The 23,150-nt window shown below is 39.3% G+C and overlaps 1 protein-coding gene across 4 annotated transcripts in view; it reads left to right on the top strand.

Annotated features, from left to right (window-relative positions):
- MYO3B (myosin IIIB) overlaps positions 1 to 12,495 on the top strand; it is a 207,186-nt gene extending 194,691 nt beyond the window's left edge. For 3 of the 4 annotated variants that reach the window (XM_015635362.1, XM_015635360.1, XM_019007565.2), the window contains 3 exons: positions 762 to 868; positions 1,243 to 1,289; positions 2,595 to 3,886. In XM_015635362.1, the coding sequence (XP_015490848.1) occupies positions 762 to 868; positions 1,243 to 1,289; positions 2,595 to 2,724 (284 nt within the window). In that variant the 3' untranslated portion in view covers positions 2,725 to 3,886. Of the gene's footprint in view, positions 1 to 761; positions 869 to 1,242; positions 1,290 to 2,594; positions 3,887 to 4,023 lie in introns of those variants that run through there. The other variant, XM_019007566.2, reaches the window with a different exon arrangement.
- Positions 12,496 to 23,150: the final 10,655 nt, after the last annotated feature.

Raw genomic sequence — 23,150 nt, 5'->3', positions numbered from 1 at the left:
AAAATATATACCATGGAAAATACCTGTTAAAATAAAATATAGCACACCATAATGTCTTTTCTCTGTAATACTAAAACAAACAAACAAACAAAAACAAAATACCCCAAAAACAAACTAACTAAAAAACTTAGAAAGCTGTTAGTTCTTTTCAGAAACCCTTCTGAAATACTTCATTCATTTTTATATTCTTCTTTCCAGATGACTTTAAGCAACTGGATTTTTTCAGCACACCACAAATTATATGAAGAAAGCATAATTCCAAACTTCCAGATTCAGTTAATCTGATTAAACAGTGAGCCATGTCAAGAAGGTGGCCTTTTTATATAAAGAAAATGACTATAATAGACTGTCTCATCAGTCAAGAGACTTTATTGCTATCTTCAGTAGAAAAACTATTTTGTTGTTGCTGAATGATATGTTCCTAGCTAGTCACAATATACCTCATTTCCTGCTTAGATAACAGAAGATATTAAGAAAAAGTGTGAAAGGAATAAGGAATTGTGTGATATAGATATATGGAAGAATAAAAAATGTTAAAAAGTGAAAATTAAGTTCTGCATAAAAACTTGTGTTTGAACTAAGTTCCAAAAGAGAAAGCAAAGATTCCCAAGTTTCTGTTTGCTTACTTTGGATAGAACAGACTTGCTAATAAATCCAGGACCAAATAGGACAGAAGAAAAGACTGTTTACAGACTAAAATGTGCTAAGACGTTCACAGCACCTGGCACAGCTTAAAACTAAATTGTGTTATCTTACTGTAGGTTCAGAAAACTGTCTTGAACAGAAGCTGAGAACACCTCGTCGACGATGTCAGCAGCCCAAAATGCTGAATAGCCCTGAGGATAACATGTACTATAACCAGTTAAATGTGAGTTCAAAGTGGCAATAAAGCTGTTTTACTGGCTTTGTTTCCAGTTAATAATTCTGTTATTAATACCTGTTTCAGCCCCTCCAGCCCCACCCCCACGTTCTTCTGCTCTCGTCTTGAACATGTGCTTATGCTCTTTATCTGTTGCTTTCATGTCAGGATGTCTGCCTTCACGGTGAATAATTGATGTGGTTTATCAAAGACGAGCAAGATGCATGCTTCATCAGTCTCACTTGAGCCCTTTGATCAAAAAAATTATGCTGTGACTTCTGATATTATCAGCATCTGCTTGCATTCAACACAAAATCACTTTGAATTAAAAATTAACGACTTGCTGCTTTGCTTTGACTGTATGTTCTTGGCCCTCTCCACAGGGAACTCTAGAATATCAAGGGAGCAAGAGGAAGCCAAGAAAACTTGGGTAAATATCTATCTTCTTAGTTCTAAGCAACTGTAAACAGAAGAAGTCCTTTGTGATACTACAGAATATGCAAAACTTTCTAGAGAGGTTTCTAAAAATAAACAATTAACATATTTCTGTGCATTGACATTGGGCATTTTCTGCAGAAGCAAATGTAAAACTTGCATGTACTGCTATCTGCAGACACTAGAACTTATTCTTACAAAGTAGGCAGCTTCTTCCCCAGCTTTCTCTGTGTACTATTACTATCAAAATAATAGCATTGTTCATATTTTTAAGTGTGTTTCACACTAGTGAAAGGTGCCAGATGAAGGGTGTTAGAACTGAAGCCGTGGCCTCAAACAGTGCCAGAAGCCCTGCCAGCCCCACAGCAGCACACTCACAGTGGGCCTCTGTCTTCCTGGGGGAGCACATGTGAGCAGCTGACAGAGAGGCCACTCAGTACAAAAGGGAATTGCTCCTTCTCTGTTGAACTGAGTCACTTCTCATTGCTAAATGAGCAGTTACCACCTGGTATACGTAGAAGAAACTAGGCTGGCTCCTATACTATATATATATATATTTACCAAAAGTGTTCCCTTGTCTGATCACATAGACTGGAGAGAACTGATGTGTGCTTGGTCTTGCAGACACATTTAGTCCAAAAATTTACCAGAACCTTCTGTATTTTTTCCTCTGGTTTTTTATTAATCTCTGAATGTAACTGTATGAACAGGAGGTCTTTGAATCAAGGTTAAAGCCCAAAATTTTGCATGACTGTGCAGGAATTATTTTCACTCCCTCCCCTAGTTTAAAAAAGTTTGTATTCTGGGAATAAAAACACTAACATGAGACTGCAGTGCTCATCATACATCACAGAAAAATGAAAGCCCCTTGCTGTCAATAGGGCTTTTCCTAAAAATTTATGATGTAGTCTTTGGCTCATATTCACAGCAAACCATCATCTGAAATATGATACCAAAATCATATCCTACTTGTGGAATGTACAAAAAAAAAGCACCACATTGCTCAAATTAAACGCCCATTTGATACAAATAGTTGTTGTATCATTCTATACTCCCAAACTGAAAGATGATATTGCATTTCCCTGATCCTCAGAACCATTCAGAATATAATCATAAAATGTGATAGCAGTTGGAATATGTATAAAAGGTGTATCTTTCTCATCAAATCATCCCATCTTTTTTTTTTTTCCATTCTTATACTAGAGCTTTTCATTTTTACATCCACAAAGTAGTTTTTATTTCTGAAGATATTGGCAGAGTTAAATTTTAACTTAAGGAGTGTTGTTTGTTTGCTTTCAAGACAAATCAAGGTACTGGATGGAGAGGATGAGTATTATGAATCATTGTCAGCTGTTGAATCTACTGAAGATGACAGTTTTCTCAGCTCTCCATCTCCTCCTTCAAGAGATGTGTCTTTTGCTCAAAGCTGAACCTCATTCAGTCTGTTGACTAATACTGGTAAGAGTGTTTTCCTGCTGATAAGCTCTTCCAGTTTACTTTGTTTATGTGTGTTTATATAATATATTAAAAATACCATGTTAACTAGTTACTTAAGTTCACTAATTTAGACCTGGGTTTGCAGCTGTACACTGTCACATTTAGCTGTATTCCTATAAACAACTGCAGTAAAGGGGAACAGCACTACCTGTATGTGTTGATGTTGATAATGAACACATTTCTTCAGCAGCAAGGTTAGTTTATCCAATTCTGACCCCTTCTTTCCTGCTTCCCCCTCCCCCGGCTGCTGTTCCCACCCTGTGCCATCCCTTCTGTTGTGCTGGCACAACTGCTGGTAGAGCTGTGGTGAAAAGTAAGATCGAGGAACTGAACTGGATTAAAAGAACACTGTACTAAAAAATTTAATTTGGGGTCATAGTGAAAATGTTTTGTATTTCGTTAGACTGATATTAAACATTGTTCTTTATAAGTTTCTCTGCTGTGTATGGCTTTTAACAGTAGAAAAATGTACAAAGTAAAAGAATTTAAAATATAATTGTGTCTCAGTTTACCTTGAAAATAGTTTTCTTATAATGTATTAGTTTACCATAAGTCTAACTCAAGGAATTTCAATATATATATTTCAAATATAAGAAGTAAAACAGTTTTAAGGCTAACCTTTCACACACTGCTTCATATAGTCCTTGTGACTGAAACCATCATTATGACCAGTTATTCTTGTTATCCATGAAAATATTTAATTTATTCCTTAAGCTGTATGTCTGGGCTCCAATGACTCCTACATTTCCACAGCCCTCCTATATGTAGCAGAGGGGGAAACAAGTCACCTGCAAATTTTTCACTTTCTTTGAAAAACCTTAATGGAGCATTATGTGACTTTCTATGGGATACTGAGATTCTTTGACAGTTACTGTTTCCATGGCAGAAGTCAACTATTTCACCTTACTCTTTTATTTCTGGTTCAGAAACACAATCTTGACCTGTGACCATTCTTTGCTTCTTTTCTGGACAAGCTCTTGTCAAAAACTTTTGGAAATAAAATGTTCACATGTACTGCCTTGCACATTTGCTCAAAATTATTCTTTTTTCTTTTTTGACGAACCGTACTGATTAAATCTGACCATGTATTTTACAGACCTAGTTATGATCCTTGTTTTTATCTCTGTACCAATGGGTTTACCCTGATCTCTGGAGATGCACCTCACACCTCTTCCTTAAGATACCTAATTTCTTACTGTCAGTATTCACTGGTATCATCTTTTTGACCACAGGACAAGGAAGCGTGGCATGAGAAATGAGACCCAAGTGCAGTCACAATATCTCTAAGCCAGAATAGGGTTCAAAAGAAGAAAAGGTAATGAAATAGATAGTTCCACAAAAGCCTTGTTTCTCCTAACAAACACAGAAATTAAGTGTGGCAGATGAAAATGAGCAAAGGATTTCAGGAAGAAAAATTCGTCATTTCTTCACCCAAAATTTGAGAGTAGTTCAAGCTGGAAGTTACAATCCTGACAGACACTGAAGGCTTTCAGTTCACTCCTCATTCTCCTCTGATGTACATCTAGGTAAGTGTACTTTAAAGGCGCTTAAGAGCCTTTGAAATTTAGGAGCTCCTTAAACAACAGAGAATAGCTGCAGATGAATTAATGGCATTAAAAATGCAGTGCAAATGAAATGGCAACTAATACGAATGCATGTGTACAGATCAGTTTCTTTACATTTTGTCAAAATGTAACAAGAATGAGTATATGTTGTGATAACTCATCAAAAATCATGTAACTTTTCCTATGCAATGTATAAATTCTCAGTTAATTTGTAGCATGTCTGGATGAAAAATTAGATTATTTATACTGTCCAATTACTTGCTCTGCTCTACTCTTCCATTGGTGTAGATCACAGAGAGTTCAAGCAATAATGATGCCTTCTGGTTCCATCCTTCGTTTTTGCAAACTATTTGGGAAAATAAAGCTTTATTATTACTGCAATTCACATCATTATGCATAGTTAAGAGTTTATCAATTGTTTTCATTAAATTACAGTGAGGTTTCCAGATAGATATTGTGTCACCTGCCTAAACTCAGCAGTTTACCTTACACTTAGCAGTTTACCTTACACTTGACATTTCTCTGAATTGTTAAGTTCATAAAGAAGTAAGGGAAAGTAAAAAATAGTATATAATTCAGTGAAACACTTAAGCCAAAGCTGAAGTCCCATTGAAATCAATGAAATTTTGGCACGTGACTAAGTGCTTTTCTGAATGGGGGCTCAAGTTAACAAGAGCAGCTTCACAACATTAAAGAATAAAGCACAGGGCAAAATGCAAAAACTCTCTAAGTACATTCCTTAGGTTTCTTCCTTTCTCTTCTTCCAATTGTTAAGCTCATATCAATCTCAGCCATCAGAAATGGACTTCAAAGAGATTTTAAGCAGTCTTTAATTGCATGAAAAGGGAAGCATTTTCCTTGTTATATGCAATGCCACTATCTACATCTTCTATACTTTTTCAAATTAGTTAGTCACTAATACTTTAATACTGAGTTTACTAAGTAAAAGCTGCTGTTGAGTAGCATGTTTTCATTCTTGTTGCTTCTTAGCTAAACACTGTGCATGAAGTCAGTCTGTGTATTTTATTCTTTCCTAACTTACCCCCTTTCCTTGTTTGTTTGCACCTCATCCTCAGCAGATGACCCTGCAACGTGGCACATGTATGTATTTCAATTATTAAAAGCCTTACTGTAGAGCCAGACAATCACACTAAGACTGACCAAAGAGCTGAACTTCTGTTATCATATTGACAGAAGTGTGTGTTTGGATTGATTGATTTATATGTGAAAGGGAGTACAGGAGGTATGTCAGTGTGATGATCCTGGTCAGTGGAAGCATATCAACAAAAATTGCTTAGATTTTCTCATTTGGCTTTCATAACATTGAAGCATTGTTCTGATTTATTCATGCATATTATTCTGAAATATTAATGTATTTTGCTTAATAGTTCATAACATATCCTGTTCTTAATATTTTATAAAAGTAAAGAGTTTAAATCCTGTTAAGAAGAAGAAAATTTCTTAGACAGTGTGTAATATATTATACAGTTTTCAGCAGATGGGAGAGAAAAAGATGAAGCTCAACAAGGGATTTTAGTAGATTTCTTCTGTAGGCCTTAATGGCACTAGAAACTGGTTCTTGCTAAGGACAATTTCTGCCTTTCATTTATGGCAGCTTAAAAACTCGTCTCTGTGCCAAAAAAAAATCGGGCAGAGAGCTTTTGGAGATTAGCCCCTTTCATTTGGTAATTTTAATGTGCTTCTGACTTAAACATTTACATCACTTTAGTAACATAAAGGGACCTTAGAATAGGAGTAAATTGCAGCCATCTTAAATTTGCCCTCAACGTGACCTCCCTCACCCATACACTGTAAGAGTTGTGGAAAGGGCTTTTGTGTGCTAAAGGTCTTTTAAGTGGCCCCTATCAGACTATCCAAGGACTTGTTGTTACTTAGAAGCTTATAAAATTCGGTTATAAATGATGTGAAACTGGGTGCTACTATCTGTTTTACACCATATTAAAATTGATGTGAAAATGGGATTTAAGTACCAATTTAAAAATTTAATCTTTAAAAATATTATAGTTGCATGTTTATCCCCTTCTGTTCTAAGATTTGTAATTATATAGGAATATTGCTTTTTTATTGTAAAATAGCAATGAGATACGTAAGTCTACCATAATCTTATTTCTAATTCCTTTTTTCATGGTCTCAAAAAAGAAAGAGAATTTGGAGAGACAGCCAAACTCTGGCTCTTTTAAGTCTTCAGGTTAACCACATAAATATAGTGCATACAATTGGAAATAAAGCCATATGGCACAAAAGTGTCCTCCTAAATGGGTAAATAGTTGTAGTACCAATGTATGCACAAGACGTGGCACATACTAAACTTATCCATCCTGCTTTTAACTCTGACAACAAAATGTGAGAAGTAATGTCAGTTTTGTTGTTAACACTAGAAATACATTTCGATAACACACCTTGTCTTTTAGCAGTACTCACCCAAGGAGGAGTTGTAGCAGAATGCATACTTAACAGAAACTGTTTCTGCTTGACAACAAAGCAGTTCTCCCAAACTGACAAAAGTAGCACAAGATGCTGTGAAAACCAAAGGGTAGGGAACATTCCTCTGGGCCGGAGTTAAGATTACAGAACTCAGTGAGAGGCTTTGTGTCTCATTTGTGATGGGCACTGGAACAGATAAGGGAGAACATTGACAATTCATAATAATAGAGCACTGTGTCTTTAAATACACAGGCTGATGCCTAACTCATCATAATAGATTTGTCAAGAGTTACTGGTTATTATTTTATTACATGTATAAATCCAAGGTCAGCCAGAACAGTAAATCTATACATTTTATCATGGAACGGTTTATTGTAGTACTCATACTGTGATGCTAAAGGACATCGGAACAGATAAGTGAAAAGCATATCTTGAAGTAATGTTTCCAGAAACCAGATTACATATTATTGATCAAGCCAGTAATAGATAAATCCCTTGCTTTTGTTTGTCAGGCTTATTTTTTAATTAAATTACAGAGAGATATTATTTTTTTCAGTAATTTAACTAGGATTTTATAATGTAGTTGGCAAATGGAGATGGCAAGTAGGTAGATCAACATGTGTGCTTTTTTCTGCAAAAGATCCAAACCTCAGTTTCTGACCGTTACCATTGAAAATCTCATCTCAATCTCTAAGTGAAGTAGTATCACCACAACAAAGACTGGATGTCATCTATTGGGCTGGAGTTCAGTGCAGGGAGGCAGGCTGGCCTGTCACAGCTGTTTCTAAAAATTGTTGTGCTGCTGATCTCTGATGAAGACCTATCCAAAACTGGAATAGTAGAACTGGGGGGCCCGTGCCATCTATTGCACTGGTGGAGGTGATTGAGGCCAGGACAGGGGTAGCCAAATCTTGAGGTGCTGGTGGAAGTGATCCTCAAAAAGCTGAATGCTGGAGTACTGCATCACAGTACAGCTGAGAAATGGTGATATAGAGATGCTACACTGGGGCCCTTAGCAAAGGGAAAGGAATGGACAGGAGGTACTTCCACTAAATTGTGTGACATGGTTTATTTAGTGATTTTTTGTTTTGCTGCTGCTCCCTGTTACAAGCAATAAATTAACACAGTTCCTCAACTGGAGAGATTACGTGAAGACTTCTATGACAAAATGGCTCTTAATGAGATTGCAAAGTCTTTGAAACAGAAACTTTTGGTTTTATAATTTCTCTTACCCCAGGAATGAGCATTCAGTTCTTGTTCTGTAGGATTAGTTTGATGGAAGTTTACATCCAAATTCAAAGGTAAGTGCTGTACTTCAGACACAGACTTTATTTTATTAAATTGACCTGTTAGAAATTAAGTTTTGAAAGAAAACCAAAATGAAAGGCTTCATAAAACTGTATTTGTGTTACACTCTCCAGCATCTTCAACTCAGTACAGATTTACAGCTGAGTTCCAATTGGAAATTGGTATTGATTGATTACGTTGCTCATTTAACATTCCAGCATGCTGCAACGATAGTGCAACAGACCATGATAAAATGGGATGTGATCTAACAGGACATGACCGATGGGATGAGAGCAAAACGCTGGGTTTGCTAGTAGTGCTGTGCAGTAGCTCAGATTGGCATCTTGTGTGCTTTGATTGTTCATTTCATTCTGCTGCCATCCTACTGAGTTGAACATTTTAAAAGACAACGGTGTTTTCCATCTGTAAGTCATGGAAAGACAGATGGATGTGGAGAATCTCCACCTACAACTCCTTGACTGAATGCCACTGCCCACTTAGTGGTAGAGAAATCCCTCCTGGAAAATCAGAATGTCTTTAAATATATTATATTGTGACATGATTTTTTAATATGGGAACTTGTAGATATTTTAATTTTTTTAATGAATGCAAGTAAAACAAACTGGTTATTATCAACATAGCTGCTATATTATAAACACTGCTTCTGTTACACTGAAGTTAATCCCCAGTCCTGTTACAAGAAACTCATCCTTATTAAAGTAACATTAAGAGCTTCTTTTTATTGATCTGCTCCTTTCACTTAATGATAGGAACTTACTGATGTTTTAGTAATAACCTTGCAAGCTTTATCTCATTTTACTTCAATATGTGTTACAGATAGATGCTATGGAAACTAACTTAGCATAAACATTTTGCAGATGTCTTTAAAGGTTAAGGAAAAAAAGGTTTAGTTGCACTGCATGTTAACAAAGATGGCTGAAAAACTGCAAGATAAAAGAGAGCCTCGAGTATGAACATCAAAGAATTGTTAATGACAAGAAATACCATTAGGGTTAGCATCCCTTTTGTTTCAGCCCCCTCACACCTGCAGTGTGTTGCAGATTCTGTCTTTGTTGGCACATCTGAATTACTTCCATTAGCATTTATAGAAAAGTGGCTGCAAAACAACAGAAATGTACTCCTGGTTTTCTCTGTTGCTCCAAAAAAAGTAAGATATTAGGTTCTCTATGGGTTTCCTTCAAGGTACAGTATCTTATTGTAAAGGAGACTATAGACCCAGGATTCCGTTGATTGCAAATGAGCTAGGTTGAAAGGAGAGGGGAGCTTTTGATACTGCTAGAGAACTAATATAAGCAACTACAAGAAGCACACATAAGAAGCTCAGACATTAGCAATAGCAAAATCAGAGCGTGAAATTCAGATTAGCCCTCCACAGGCTGTGAGAGGGAGGGGGTATTGGAAGACTTGGCATGGCTAAAGGTGTAACCTGTTTCATTTGGCCCCTGAAAATTTTTAACAGATGGTGGGACCAGCTGTCTTTTTCAGCCATTTAATAAACTCTTCGGTGGTAACAGTTTGGGAAGTGGGGGGTTTTGAGTTTTAGGCCAGAGGAAAAAATAAAGAAATCTGTCCCAATTGTCTTTGCCAAATAGCGAAGTCTGGAAACATTATGGAAAGTTAAAGTGAAAAATCTAATTGACGATACTGTCCTGATTATACATTTCAGTAGAAGAGAAAAAAAAAAAAAATAACTGCCTGTGCCCAAGTGGACCAGTGCATTAGAAAAATGCCTATTATGTTGTTATCTTTATCTGTCATTTTAATTTCAGCTCTTGCAAAGAGGCACATAATGAGAAATTTTAAATGAACTGTAGAATGAGAAACTGTTTTACTTTTTGAGACATGATACTATGTTAAAGAAACAGGCAGGATGATTCCTATATTAAAAACGAAAAATACCTTTTGGATAAAAGGTTTAAACCGTCTGCCTAGGTGAGTACAGCAGTCGCTGAACTTGCATAACACAGTGTTATAAAAAAACAATAAACTGCTGTTTGAGAAACATACTATGTTGAGCCTCTAGTAAAAGCCTTCGTGATATGTGGGATTTTATTTATTATGAGAGTTTAAAAAGCCAAAAAAGGATTCACTGCAAGTGTATTTCTTCAGTTAAATTAATTTTTTTGAATTAACATTTCCAACACAACACTTAAATGGCAACTTCCAATTATATGAGATGTTTTATTTAAAAAGCATGTCTAGTGTCTTTGAACAGAACAGTTCTTTTTGCACATTTACATGCTACCCAGCTGAGCAGCCAACCCTTCCATTTGACAAGGGCTTTGTTCTGCCTACAGGCCTATTATAAGCCCTAGATTGTTTGCCCTTAATAAATTGCAACAATAAGACAGAAACCTCTTTCAGGTTAAGAGAAATAAAACACATTGCCTACATAGCAAAGCATATGAAGTTTAATAATGACAACAGAAACATATCTACTAAATCTCATTTGCTTTGCTCCCAGATCATTACGGTTAAGATAGTACAAAAAGGTTAGCATCTTTCCATGCATCAAACAAAAGATTAAAGAAAACAAGAGCGGGACAAAGCAACTCTAGCTACAGAACGCTTTTTTCTTCACAATATAAAATCATACTGAATGCTATGTAAAGAGACTAATGGGAGCTAAAAAGAAAGAAATATGAACATGATTAAATGTTGAGCAAGAAAATATCTTTAACTGAAACTAAGCATGATTTCATATTATCAAAAGGAAGAAAAAAGTACAAATTATTTAAATTGAAGAATTTATGCTATTCTCCAATGTGTTGGTGTGTGTCTGCTTGTGTGTGCCTTTCAGGCTCTCTGCTGAAACATAAAGCCCTACCAATTTTGCTTTTGTAACAGTTAATGAGCATTCTTCTGTTGCTCAAGTGTTGGTGGAGAACTTGTGATCTTAAACAAAATTGTTAAGCCCTATTTCTGAGGCCCCATTGGTAATAGTCAGCTGTCAGCTGTGTTGTGTTTGCTGAGATTGTTAGAGATGGCTACCTTTGTTGAACCTAGATCTGCATGGTTTTTACACTTAAGCTGGAAATTCCCAATGGTTTTTAAAGTACATCTGCACATTATGGAGAAAATAGGAGGCAAAAAGGACAACTTTCTAGACTCCCTGAGCAACAGTACAGTTGAAGAAGATGAGCATACCTGTTATTAAATCACTAGTTATAAGCCACTTGAATCAGTTTTCTCTATTAGATACTCATTATTAACTCACTACAGCCCTTTCAGAAAGAAATTCCAGTCACTGTTCTTTTTATAGTTTTTTAATTATGTTTTTAATTTGCACATGGAAGTTCTGAGAATGTAAGTATTTCTTTCCTTTGATTCTAAGAGAAGTACATACACGTAGTACTTGAAAATGTTGCTGACAGCCTAGAAGAGATACAAACTTTAAAGGAAATAGTGTTTATGACAGGTATTGATTCAACTGCATTAAAGGCTACCTTTCTTTCTTTTAAAATATTTTTGAGCTATGGACAATACTCTGAGGACTGCTAGGTATTTTCTTGGGAAATTTTGGTATTTCCTGCTGAAATTCCTGTTGCCATTTCTGCTGAATGACAACAGGCAGGAAACAGGGTCATGGTTTTTCTCTCTGTCTTCTTTCATGTTAAAAGAATTAGAGGCGGATTCTTCATTGACTGCCACAGTGCAGTGATAAGGTGCCAGCTTCACTGCTTCTTCCAACTGCTGCATGGACCCAAATGGAGAACACATGATTTGTTATTTCTGATAGGGCAAACCTTGCTTGTTTCACCCTGTGGCTTCCTTCAATGCTAATCTCTGTTGTATCCAATTTCTGGGTGACATTTGGAAGAGGATTTTTCAAAGGATGGACATGAAGAGAGAAGTATTAATGGTCTTTCATAAGGGAATTAATGGACTTGGGAACAATAGAGTAGAAAGCTTCTATGAGAGAGACGTAGAAGAAAAGAGAGGAGACAGGAGACAAGAAGAAAAAAGACATGAACCATTAGGTTTCATAGTAGAGGCAACGTTTAGTAAATTTTGAAGATTTTTCTCACCATATACTATAATAAAGCATTAAATCATCTAGCAGAGCATCTTAAAATGTATGTAATACCTATAGTAGAAAACCACTTTAAGATGCTTTGGAAGCTTCTTGAAAAGATATGTGGTACAGTTACTGCAACTACAGATAGGTTTGTTTAGGACAAAATTACAAACTAATAAGTAATTTGAATTACAAAAGTAAAGGCAAATAAAATGTTCCAGGTATAAAATTCATACCTCTCCTACAACAGGAAATTGCTGTAATACTGCAATCTGTATCTTAAGATCTGGTTCCTCTTTCAAAGATCAGAAGAAAAAATCTTCAATTTTTGATGGTTCAAAGTAAAATGCTTTTTCCTAGGCCTTCAGTACTTCATCAGTATCAATTTTTAAAGGATTATTTTATAATCATTATCTTATATCTTATTGTAAGCTTTGGAAAAAGTCTTTTCTGATGTAAGTTTACAGAAAATGTCAGCACAAGAAAAAAAAATCTAGAATCATTAATTTTAAAAAAATATTAATTGTTCAATATGCTAGAAATTTAGTAGATTTAACTTCAGAAAGATAGACTACCAAGCAGGTGATAAATATCACAAGTAGGTGGTATATAGTATATATTATCAGCAAATATTTCTCCAGGTGTCTTTCTATAAACGCACTACTAGATGGTTTGATGGAAATACCTTTTCTTTGATTCAGCCATCATTTTTATAAGCATATTGGAGCAAAAATAGTGGTAATCCTTCATCTGAGGAGATTGTTTTCTTTCTTCTCTTCATGGTGAAAATTATGTAGTCTAGAAATAACTTTTCTCCTTTTACTGGAGTTCATTACATTGCAAGAAATTATTTGCTTCTTTAGACAAATTACATGGAGATGGATATCACTGACATTTATATTTCACTTTCAAATTAAACAGAGCAAGAGATACCAGAAAAATAGCCAAAGATCAAAATATATCACTTCAATTTCTCCAGATCTTGTAAAATCTTGTAAAAACCCTTGCTTTTCTCAAATATCGAAATATAGATGCTATTATTTTCTCCGTATATAAAGATCGCAGATGTTTGCTCCCATTTACAGTTAAATACATAATCTGTCTGCTTAGCCAGACTAAACCTGGGTACTTTTATTAAAATCACGTTGGTTTTGGTTTTGACAAAATAATTAATCAGTAGCTGGAAAATTCTGTTTACCAATAGCTCACATACACTCTTGAGAGACAGGAATACAAACTTGTTCTCAACTTGTTCCCTTCCCTATGAGTCTTCATTTACCTCTTTGTATATCAGTGTATATTGGTAAAGGACAACAACAAAACCTGGATTGAATTTAGAACATCAAGGAAGGATGCTGAACAAGGGTTAGATAGAAATAATTGTCCACATCCTCTAAATTCTTCTAAATGGTCAAGAGCAAAAATACCCCAAACTTCTGTTCCTCTTCTGTACTCTCCAGACTTCCATCATGTGAACATGCCAGTTACTTCATAAATAATGCCTGTAAGACTGTTAGAGGGAACCAGCCAAACATGAGTCAACAAGTTGCTGGTAAGGGAAAAAACAGTGTCCCAAAACTTAGCTGACCCAGCAATATAGTTGTGTGTTTGTGCCTCATGTATTTGCAGAGTTTGATCATATACAGTAGTACAAGGATTCACTGGACAAAGCTGGTGGAACACTGATTGAGGGGAAGAGAAAACTGGCATGGAAAGAGGGTCTACTTGAGGTGAAGGAAAATTAGTTCTTCTAACTGCTCCCATGTGTGAGATCAAGGAAATACAGATGATAGCATTACTTAATTCCCAAAGCTCTTTCAGGAGCAAAGCTTGCAGATCTGTCTGCAGGGGAGGTCATCACCACTGAGAGTGGTTATTTTGATGATTGGCAAGTGAAGCTAGCACCTTGGATAGAATTCTGTAGTGAAGAGTTTATTAAAGCAGAGAAAGGATGGGCTGTAAGATAAGGAAGTATCTAGTTATTTCTGCTCAGTATGTTCAGTGTTAGAGTTACAGAAGCATGTCTGGTTGTTAAGTACAGCCCACCTAATGTGTATTTCGTCTTTGTGAAGCAAAGGTGTTGGGCTGTGGTTCTTTTACTTACCATATGCTCTAATCATTGTCCACCAGGAAGAGTAGAAATATAGGTGTCGTGGGTGTGTTGGCTCTTTGATTTATTTGCATAGGCAGCATGTTTGTCTCCTCATTGCTTCCAGAGTCTCACTGTTGCCCCTCTGCATGTCCAAGGTTATCTGGGTTTTACTCTGTTCTGTCTGAAAAATCACCAACTGCTCATAATTCAGAAGTTGCTAAAAGAGTGTACAAGTGTCAGAAGAGACTGATGTGAAATCAGGGAGATGGGAGTGCTATAGAAAAAGTGTTTGAATTTTGCAAGGAAAACGAGGTGGAACATCGTATTATTTGTGTGCTTCTGCTCGTCAGTCTAACTCCAATGCTCTTCAGTAGGGTTAATATATGACATAGAACAAGGTATGTGATCCCCTGTGTTACCTTTGATTAAAAAACAATATTAACATAACAATAATAAATAACAATAATAACATAACAACTCTTTCTTTACAGAGGAGTTGTGAAGATAAATGCTTTAAAGATAATGTGCTCAAAGTGACCAAAGCTCCTCCTAGTACACTCACAGCAGTTTGACCACCTTCTTACTCAGGATTGTCACGATTTACTTGTTGATCCAATTTCTGTGTTTCCACTCAGCTCAGCAGCTGCACTCCTGTTACTCAGAAAAATACCCTGAATATTCCTCTCACACCTGGCTGGTATATCCATACAAACCCTGTCACTGGTAAACTTGGCAAGTTGACAGAAGTTTACAAAAAGAAGAAAGGGAAACGGTGTAGTTGCTTTTCTAGCTGGTGGCAGGAGAGAACAGGGAAGTGGAGACAAAGTTTCCAGGCCTTATCTAGGTTGAATGTATGTATGAGTTGAGTGTCAGAGATGGCTGTATATGGCTGCATAGAGTGAAATGTTAAAGAACACCCCACAGAGATGAAAACAGCTTCAATCAATTGCACAGGCTGAGCTACTCCATCTCGGTATTCTCATAATCAGTGTCACCAGCATTAACATGTGTAATTCCATCCTCATTCTTAGCTTCTGTAGTCAGTCTCAGCACTCATGTGCTGTCTGCTTTGTGGTTACCTTTTCTCTCCACCTAGATAGTTAGGCTTTTGCTTCTGACCCCTCCCAAAATGCTGGCTTACATTCAGACATCTGGCCAGTAGTGTTAGTTCAGAGTCTGTGTAGCTCTGTTTCCTTTTTCCTACATTCCTCCTCTGCTGTTTTCCATTTTTTGATGCTTTACTTTGGAGCACTGCAAATAGTGTCTAAATGATAGTGGAGAAGCATATACCAAAAGAAAGAACAAAGCTGACTAGATTGTGCTAATTATAAGTATTTGTAAGAAAATAGTGATCAGCTGGGACTTATCTGAATGGTAGAGCAACAGTAAGTAGAGGAAATTATTCATTTTATAGGCAGTATGATCAAAATCACTGTGGAAGGCAGTAACATAGAGAGCAGCAGTTGAATTGATGACCAGTGAGGCATATGGTATCTAAATTAACAGCATAGGATCTTCCAGGAGGAGAAGGTCACCAGGGTATCAGAAGACTCAAGCAGAAAGTTAATTTTGTCTCTTTCCATATTAAATTCCAGAGATGAATTCTATACTAATTTGGAAAACTAGATAAACCTAACAGATGTAACACCTTCTCTTGAGTCTTTGCAGTAGAGTTTAATGGAAAGTTGTGCACATTGCCTGAACTACCTCTAGCCTTACTGTGTACATTTCTAAAACTTGATTTAGAGAGATTTTGATTACTATGTTCACTTGTAAACAGTCTTCTTGAATGCAAATTACCTTACCCTTAATGAGAACAGGCAGCAGAAATTCATAAATCAACTGATAACTGTATCTCATTAAAGAGAATCATTGGCACATAGAGCAGCTTCTTTCTGAATCACTCCATGTGCCAAGTACACTTAGCACGTGTAGCAATGGAAGTAGAAAAAAGTAGTAAATCATGAGCCCAATTCAGTTTTTCTGGGCATCTACTCCACTTCCTTCTATAAGAATCTTGCCAGAATATTATTTTTCAGGCCCATACTCTGGTGCATTGATAAGAATGACAACATTTTATAAAGTTGGTCTGATTACAAATGAAATTGCATGACTTTGCATTTGGATTTTTCTCCAAGCTTCTTTTTAAGACAAAAATTTTGGAAAATAGTTCTTTGTGGTTTAGTGTGATGTCCTAAGAAGCAGTCAGTGGTTTTCAGTCAGAGATTTCAATACCATTTGGGCATCAGAGTGCCAGCACTGCAGCATCGTAGTCTTGTTCTTATTTCCAGGCGTAACAATTAGGTCATTTAGACTAATACATTTCCACTTTGCATTATCTGTGCATTTCCATGTGCTCTTCTCTCTTTCATATGTAGTATGTGATTCTCTCAGCTCAATGCCAGTAGAATATGCGAGCTTTCTTCATGTAGTAGGAAAACAGGAATGTGAGATTTACTGAGGGAAAAAAAAAACAAAAAATGTAACTATTTGAAGACCTTCTATTTTTTCTCCCTCTGTCTCAGAGGTTCCAGAAGTGTGAGGAAATGATACTGTTGATTAGACTGGTTCATGAGTCATGGCCATGCTGACATACTTATCTTTCAGGAGAATATCCTTTTTCCTCATCTTCTTGTGGGTTCTCAAAGAGCTGGTCAAGCTGTTCATCCCTGAGCAACAGGAGCTGGCTGAAGACTGAAGTGAAATGTGATTTATTCCTAGATTAGGGTTGTTTGCTTTGATTGGCATGGCCAGCCAGGTAGCAGAAGGTACATGCCTCAGCCAGTACCCCTGAGGTTTCAGCTGAGCTGGGGTAAGTTAAGTGTTTGATGAGGAGCAGCCTCATAATCTATGTGCAGAACTAAGGCTCTTTTCAAGCCTGAAGCAGTTGTGTGTACAGCAAAGGTCATTCCCCTGGTAGAGAAGGGGAAGGAAGCTGACTCTAGTATGTAAAAGTATAGTTAGAATGACTTCACTTTTATGTAGTTCTATGAAGATGGAAAGCATAATAAAAACATTGTGTATTTGAAATGCATTTGAAATAATTTTATGAATGGTATTTCAATTTTCAGAATTGGAGGAATGGAAATTTATTTTTGGGTAGTTCATGTAATTTATGCATTTAGCTATTTGTATATTATTTTGCACCTCTTAAGACATCAATTTATGAAATGACACAGAAACATACTGTACACTGCTTTCCTGTAAAGATTTTTCTGCCAGTCTATGAGAGCAGGGTTCAGCTAGGGAGAGATAAATAACTTCAGAATTGTAATTTAAGTTTTCCCCAATCTTTCACGGGATCCTGAGCCTCTGGTGGCAGTCAAGAAGACTGGCATTTAAAAAAAAAACAAAAAACAAATGCCTCAGTTTAGAAATCTAGTTTTTCTAGATCCCATTCAAAAACTCTCCCCCTGTTGGGAGCACTCACCTATGTCATATTTTATAGGCTTCCTTTCACTGATATTATTATAACTGGAAAAACCTGCCTTGAAAACATTATGCAGAGAAGGTCTTCAGATTCTCTCCCATAGTGTGAAGACAGTATATCTTACCTGAGACACCTTTAATGCCAGTCATGTACCATATCTGTGTCCCTGTTTTGACCCTCACAATCCAACTATTGGGCTTCTTATTCACATCTCTATTTTTTTCCCCAAGCTAAACTGGAGTTGTTGAAAAGTTTGTATAGAGCACTTGCCTTTTATAATAAAGATTATGAACATTTTTGTATGCTCTTGTTCAGTTGTCCTTGAAGAATGGGTTATTTCAAAAGTGATTCTTGAAATATTAAAAAATACTCCCGGTACTTACTGTTTTCTCTACCAGAAGGTTCTAAAATTACAGCACAAGTTCATTAAATAAGAGGCGTATTTTTACAGTGTTGGATTAATCCACTGAGCCAAATCAATAGCAATGTGGCAGCCATGTGATCATCCAGTATTTATGTGTAGTATAAACAGTGATCTTTCTGGATCTTTGTGCTGTTTCCAGTTCATGTATAGACACAGACAGCTGTTTAATTTGTCAGTAAATATACTAAGTAACTAAAATTATTTATCATGAGACCAGATTTTTAGATAATATTCTCTGTAATTAAAAGGAAGCAAATAACAATTTAATTACCTTTTCATTCTAGAGTAATTGCAATGAAAAAAAAAATAAAAAGCTATATGTAGTCGTAAATTTAAAAGTTCTCTTGCAGTCTTCCCCAAACTAGTGCATTTCCTCAAAAATACAGACTTTTTTTACCTAATGTTTCCCCAAATGAGAAAACGTGCAGGGCCCACACAGCAGATCCTTTTCAGCTGCTCAACAGTCTTGGCTTGCTTTGCATTTTGTAGAAGTCCGTTTCTAGCTATTAGCATTGTGATGAAAATTCAGCCATGTATGCCAGAGGCAGAAAGCATTTCCCAAGAACTTGAAACTATCATCATGAACTAAAAGTGTCCCAGGCATTCCAAGTAGGGCCAAGAATAACACTTTCAATATTGTTATGACTAAGAGTCTGACTCTTTTTTAAAATATGGAAGCAAGGAAAGTGAGTATATCCAAAATTGTTTACCAGTGTTCTCCGAGACAGGAGGAAGAGTCACAAAGGGCCAGCAAGGATGGAGCAGAAGATGAATGCATGAAGATTTTTTGAACTTTGACAGCAGGTTTGTGAGGTATAAAACTTTGTGAGGCATAAAACATGTTCTACTTCTCATAAAGGGCATCTCAGCTTTCAGAAGTTTGGGGAATCCTCTATTAATCTTCGTCAAATCCACACCTACACTGGCAAATGTTGAGGCAAGCCTTTAAACCCTAAATATGCCTTAACATGTGCCGATCTTGTCTAGGATTTTTTGGTTTTCCCTAAAGCACAGAAAAAAGCAGGAGGTACCATAGCAGTTTTTAATGTTTCTTTTATCTTCATCTACTGATGTTCAAATTACACTGTATGTACTGGTGATTCCTCTTCTTATGCCAGTCATGTTGTCTACTATAAAAATATGAATATGCTGAAATAAATAAAAATAGTATTAACAGCATATAATTCAGAACTCTTGGCAGTGTATGCACACATGCTTGAAGCTGTATACATAGGGTAATTTACCTTCTGGTGAAATGTCTTGCTATTGTGGATGCATGGTTTCTGTTAGTACATCTTTAAACCAGAAAGAATGAGGGATGGTGTGAAGACACTGCCTTCTGGAGCAAGCTTATTAAAGCTTTTTCAGCTTTCAATTTTGCCACCTCTTATGGACAACTTGATTAGGAGATTTGGCTAAATGTTAATGCAGCTGTTAACTTTAAAATTATCCTGTTTCTGATTCTTTGTCACAATTGCTAAAGAATGGTATTTCATGGAAAACAACCCAGGAAGCCCAAGTTTTGGACAGGCAGGTGGCCAGAGCCCATCCAGGCTTCCAGGGTTGCTCATGGCTATGCTGGAAGAGCTGAGGAACTGAGGTGATCACAGGAGGGACCGGGGCAGAGGGAGAAGGTGATGGCAGGTGGCTGTAAATGTCTTTGGAGGGACTGTGAATGTCATGAGAGGACCTGGTTGTGGCAGTGTGAGCCATCACTGGGACAGGTTTTGGGGTAGGCTCCAGGATGAGGTACTTGGGCCCTGAAGCCAGAGGCACAGCAGAAACCATGGAGGATACCACTGCATGCGAGCAGCTGTTATTCCCAGGTATGCGTTCAAACGAAGGTCCACAGAGCCCTCCGTAGTGGTACAGCCACTCTGATATACCTGAATCTGAAAAATCCTGATTTTTAAGACACCTGTCTAAGAAATTGTGATGGTGACTTATGATTTACATCTACTGTGTTTCAATCGACAGTAGCTATCCAGCGCAATGCAGCCTGAGCTCCTGTTGCCCCAGGGACGGTAGGGGTCTCGCTGCCCGCCGTAGCAGGCAGGGTCCCATGGAGGCAGTGGGGTCGTGGGTGCCCCGCTCCTTGCGCCTCAGCCCCGTGGCTGGAGTAATTCAGGCTCCGGCTCTTTGCATCCACCGCGCTGCCCCGGCGCAGACGGCGCTGCGGCTGCCTCCCCGGTGAGCCCAAGCGCCGCACCAGCCCCTACAGCCCCGCCGGTCGGAACCGGCTCCTTGGCCTGCGGGTCAAAGCTCCAAGCAGGGCTGTGCTTTCCAGCGCCGCTCTCCGAGCGGCCCCTGGCCCGGCTGCGCCGCCGAGAGCAGCCCCCACACCCCCGCCGGCGTCGCGCCGCCTCCCGCGATGCAACTCATTTCTGGTGTCCCTTTGCTTTACGCTAGGACGTAGCGGCAGCCCATTTCTCATGGAAACAGTGCTTTGTGTAACTGAATTGACACTTGGCCTTGATACCTGTATCTCCTGATAACTGAAACAAATTTCTAAAATAAATATTGTACTTTGATCTTCCAGCCCTGCATTTTTAATGACAGCTCTGAACATCACTTCATTAAGAATACATTTCAGGAGACTGAAATGCTCCGAGTTTGAGCACTAATTATTTGTACAGAAAATTATGACTGCAGCGTTTCATTTTTCAGCCCATTGGTTTCCTCCAGAAGTGAGAATTTATTCTCAATTTTTAGGTAATGTGCTTTCTTGGATGCAGATTTATGGCATTTGTAGTGTGGCAGCTGTATAGAAACTTATCCACTTTTCCACTAACTCTTTTGTAACTTGACAAATCATTTTGGTTCGTCGACATATCTGGGAAACATCATGCTTTAGAGAGTGGAGGGAACTTCGGGGTGTTCAGCGTCTCCTGATGTACCTATTCCCTCTCATTTCGTTTAGAAACATTGTTCTGAGCATTCTTCTGCCAATCACTTGGTAAAACGAATTAACAAAAATCGAGGTAGGCTTAAATCGGGCATCTCGCAGATCTCTGGGTTTGACACAAGTTTGGGGATACAGCGGTTGAGGGACAACACAAGTGCGAACGCCGCCGTTTCGCTCATCTGGGGAGTTATTGCTCCTCCAGGGAGCAGAGGTGCGGCTCGGGCTCCCCACTTTGGATTCCCCCTCGACTCTGGCTGCCCTGCCTACAGCTTATACTTGAGGGGACAACGAATGCGCTCCTGCCCCGATGCGGCTCTAGTGGCGCGGCTGGAGCTTGGCAGTGAGCGGGGGGCACCCGACGGCTGCGGGCGGGGGTGTGCGGGGCAATGCCCGTGTGCGCGTCCCCCCGGCCCCGCTGTGGGCCGGGGCTTGCTGTGGTTCCCCATTTGATGCTATGTCCCGTGTAGACGCGGAGCAGCCTCCGGTGGATCGCGCATCGGCGGTACTGGGAGGTGTTCGTGTGTGATGGATGGAGGTGCCGAACCCCGTAAGCCACGCACCCTTGCAGGGGGATGGGGAGTCCTATCGCCCACAACCTCACGCCCTGGCGGGTTCTGCTGTCGTGCCGCGGGGTCCTGCAGCAAGCAGGGGCGAACCTTGCCTCCATGCATCAGTGCCTGGTAAAAGCGCTGGATGCGGGACCCTTCTCTTCCTGTTGCCAACCTGGTGAAGCGGTTACCTGGCACATGGGAAGAGCTTGATATGGCTGTAGTGTTACACGAGGTCGAGCTTTTATTTTTCCCCAGGACTCAATATGGAGCCGTGGGAGAGGACTTGGCACTTTAATCCCTTCAAAGAAACCGATCTAATTCAAGCCCTACAACTCTTGAAAGTCTTTGAGCGGACAGTGATTGTTTCCACAGGAAAGGCAGATAAAGATCTCTGTGTGCTGGCGTTTAAAGAGACTTCAGTGGCGGTGCGAATACAATTGAACCCAGCGACTGCGGGGAGGATCGAGTTACCTGTGCAAACAGCTCCGGAGAACCAGAGCCAGCCGGCATCTGCCCGAAAGGGCACCCCCACCTCCTCAAGACGGAGATGAACGTCCTGGTTTGGTACCTGGCCAAACAGGCCGGCGTTTGCGATGGCCTCGGAGCAGATGGGGAAGCGGGGAGGAGAGGAGCGCGTTTCCAGGGCCCCCGGCGGAGCGCGGAGCTGAGCGGGCCCGCGGAGAAGCGCGGGGCCCCGCCTGGCCCTTGCTGGGCGACACATGCGAGGGGTCCCGCCAGCTCTGCAGCCCACCGAGCTCAGCAGCCGACGGTGGCGGGAAGCTGTGACCCAGATGTGCCTGGTACTGGTTAGAGGGTCAATAGCCTCACACATGGTCGAACGCAAGGCAGGTTAGATCCTTCATACACACATGCGTATAGACATGTATAGACAGAGGCCGAAAGGTGCGGGATGAAGCAACAAAGCGCTCGGGGCCGACTTTGGCTTTGGGACAGGAGGTGAGGGAGCTGGGGAGACAGAGACCTGGTAGCAGCGTTCGTACTCCCGAGGAGCCTCCCCGATCTGCACTCCCCGCCGGCGCAGGACAGGTCGGCTCGGCAGGCCCGCCAAGAGAGACTCCGGTCTTCATTTAAAGAAATTATGTCTCTTACACCCGGCTCCCGCTAGGGAAGAGGAAACTCTTCCCTTCTGTTTCCAGGCTGCCCGGTTTGTCGATGTGTCTGTTTAAGAGAGCGTTTGCTGCTGGTGGCAGCCCGCCGCTCCTCCCCGGGCCCGGCTGGGCGCCTGGCCTGGCCCCGCGCCAGGCGGGGGCTCCCGGTAACAAGGGGCAATGCCGGCTGAGCGAAGTGAAACAAATCCAGCTACCAGAGGAGAAAATGCACGGTTATTTGCCGAGTCATATCGAGGGCATACCCCTCAGCCTCGGGGGAAGGGCGGGCGGAGGGAGGGAGCGGGGAGGAACCACCGACAATTACTCCAGGGAAGTTTTACGGCTGGGATCGACCAGCCCCGATCAGGTGAACTCTCTGTGCTATGTTACTTTCAGTCATTAAACACTATCAGAAGAATCCGGAGGCAGATTCTTCGAGCGATAACAAAGACGCATTGTCACTTTAGGACTCTGCCACAGATTTAATTGCAAAAATAAAAAAAAAAAAAAAA

The sequence above is a fragment of the Parus major genome, chromosome 7, assembly GCF_001522545.3.
Source record: "Parus major isolate Abel chromosome 7, Parus_major1.1, whole genome shotgun sequence".
Lineage (NCBI taxonomy): Eukaryota > Metazoa > Chordata > Aves > Passeriformes > Paridae > Parus > Parus major.
Note: the sequence above shows the minus strand (reverse complement) of the source record. Positions and strands in the feature narration are given on the sequence as shown.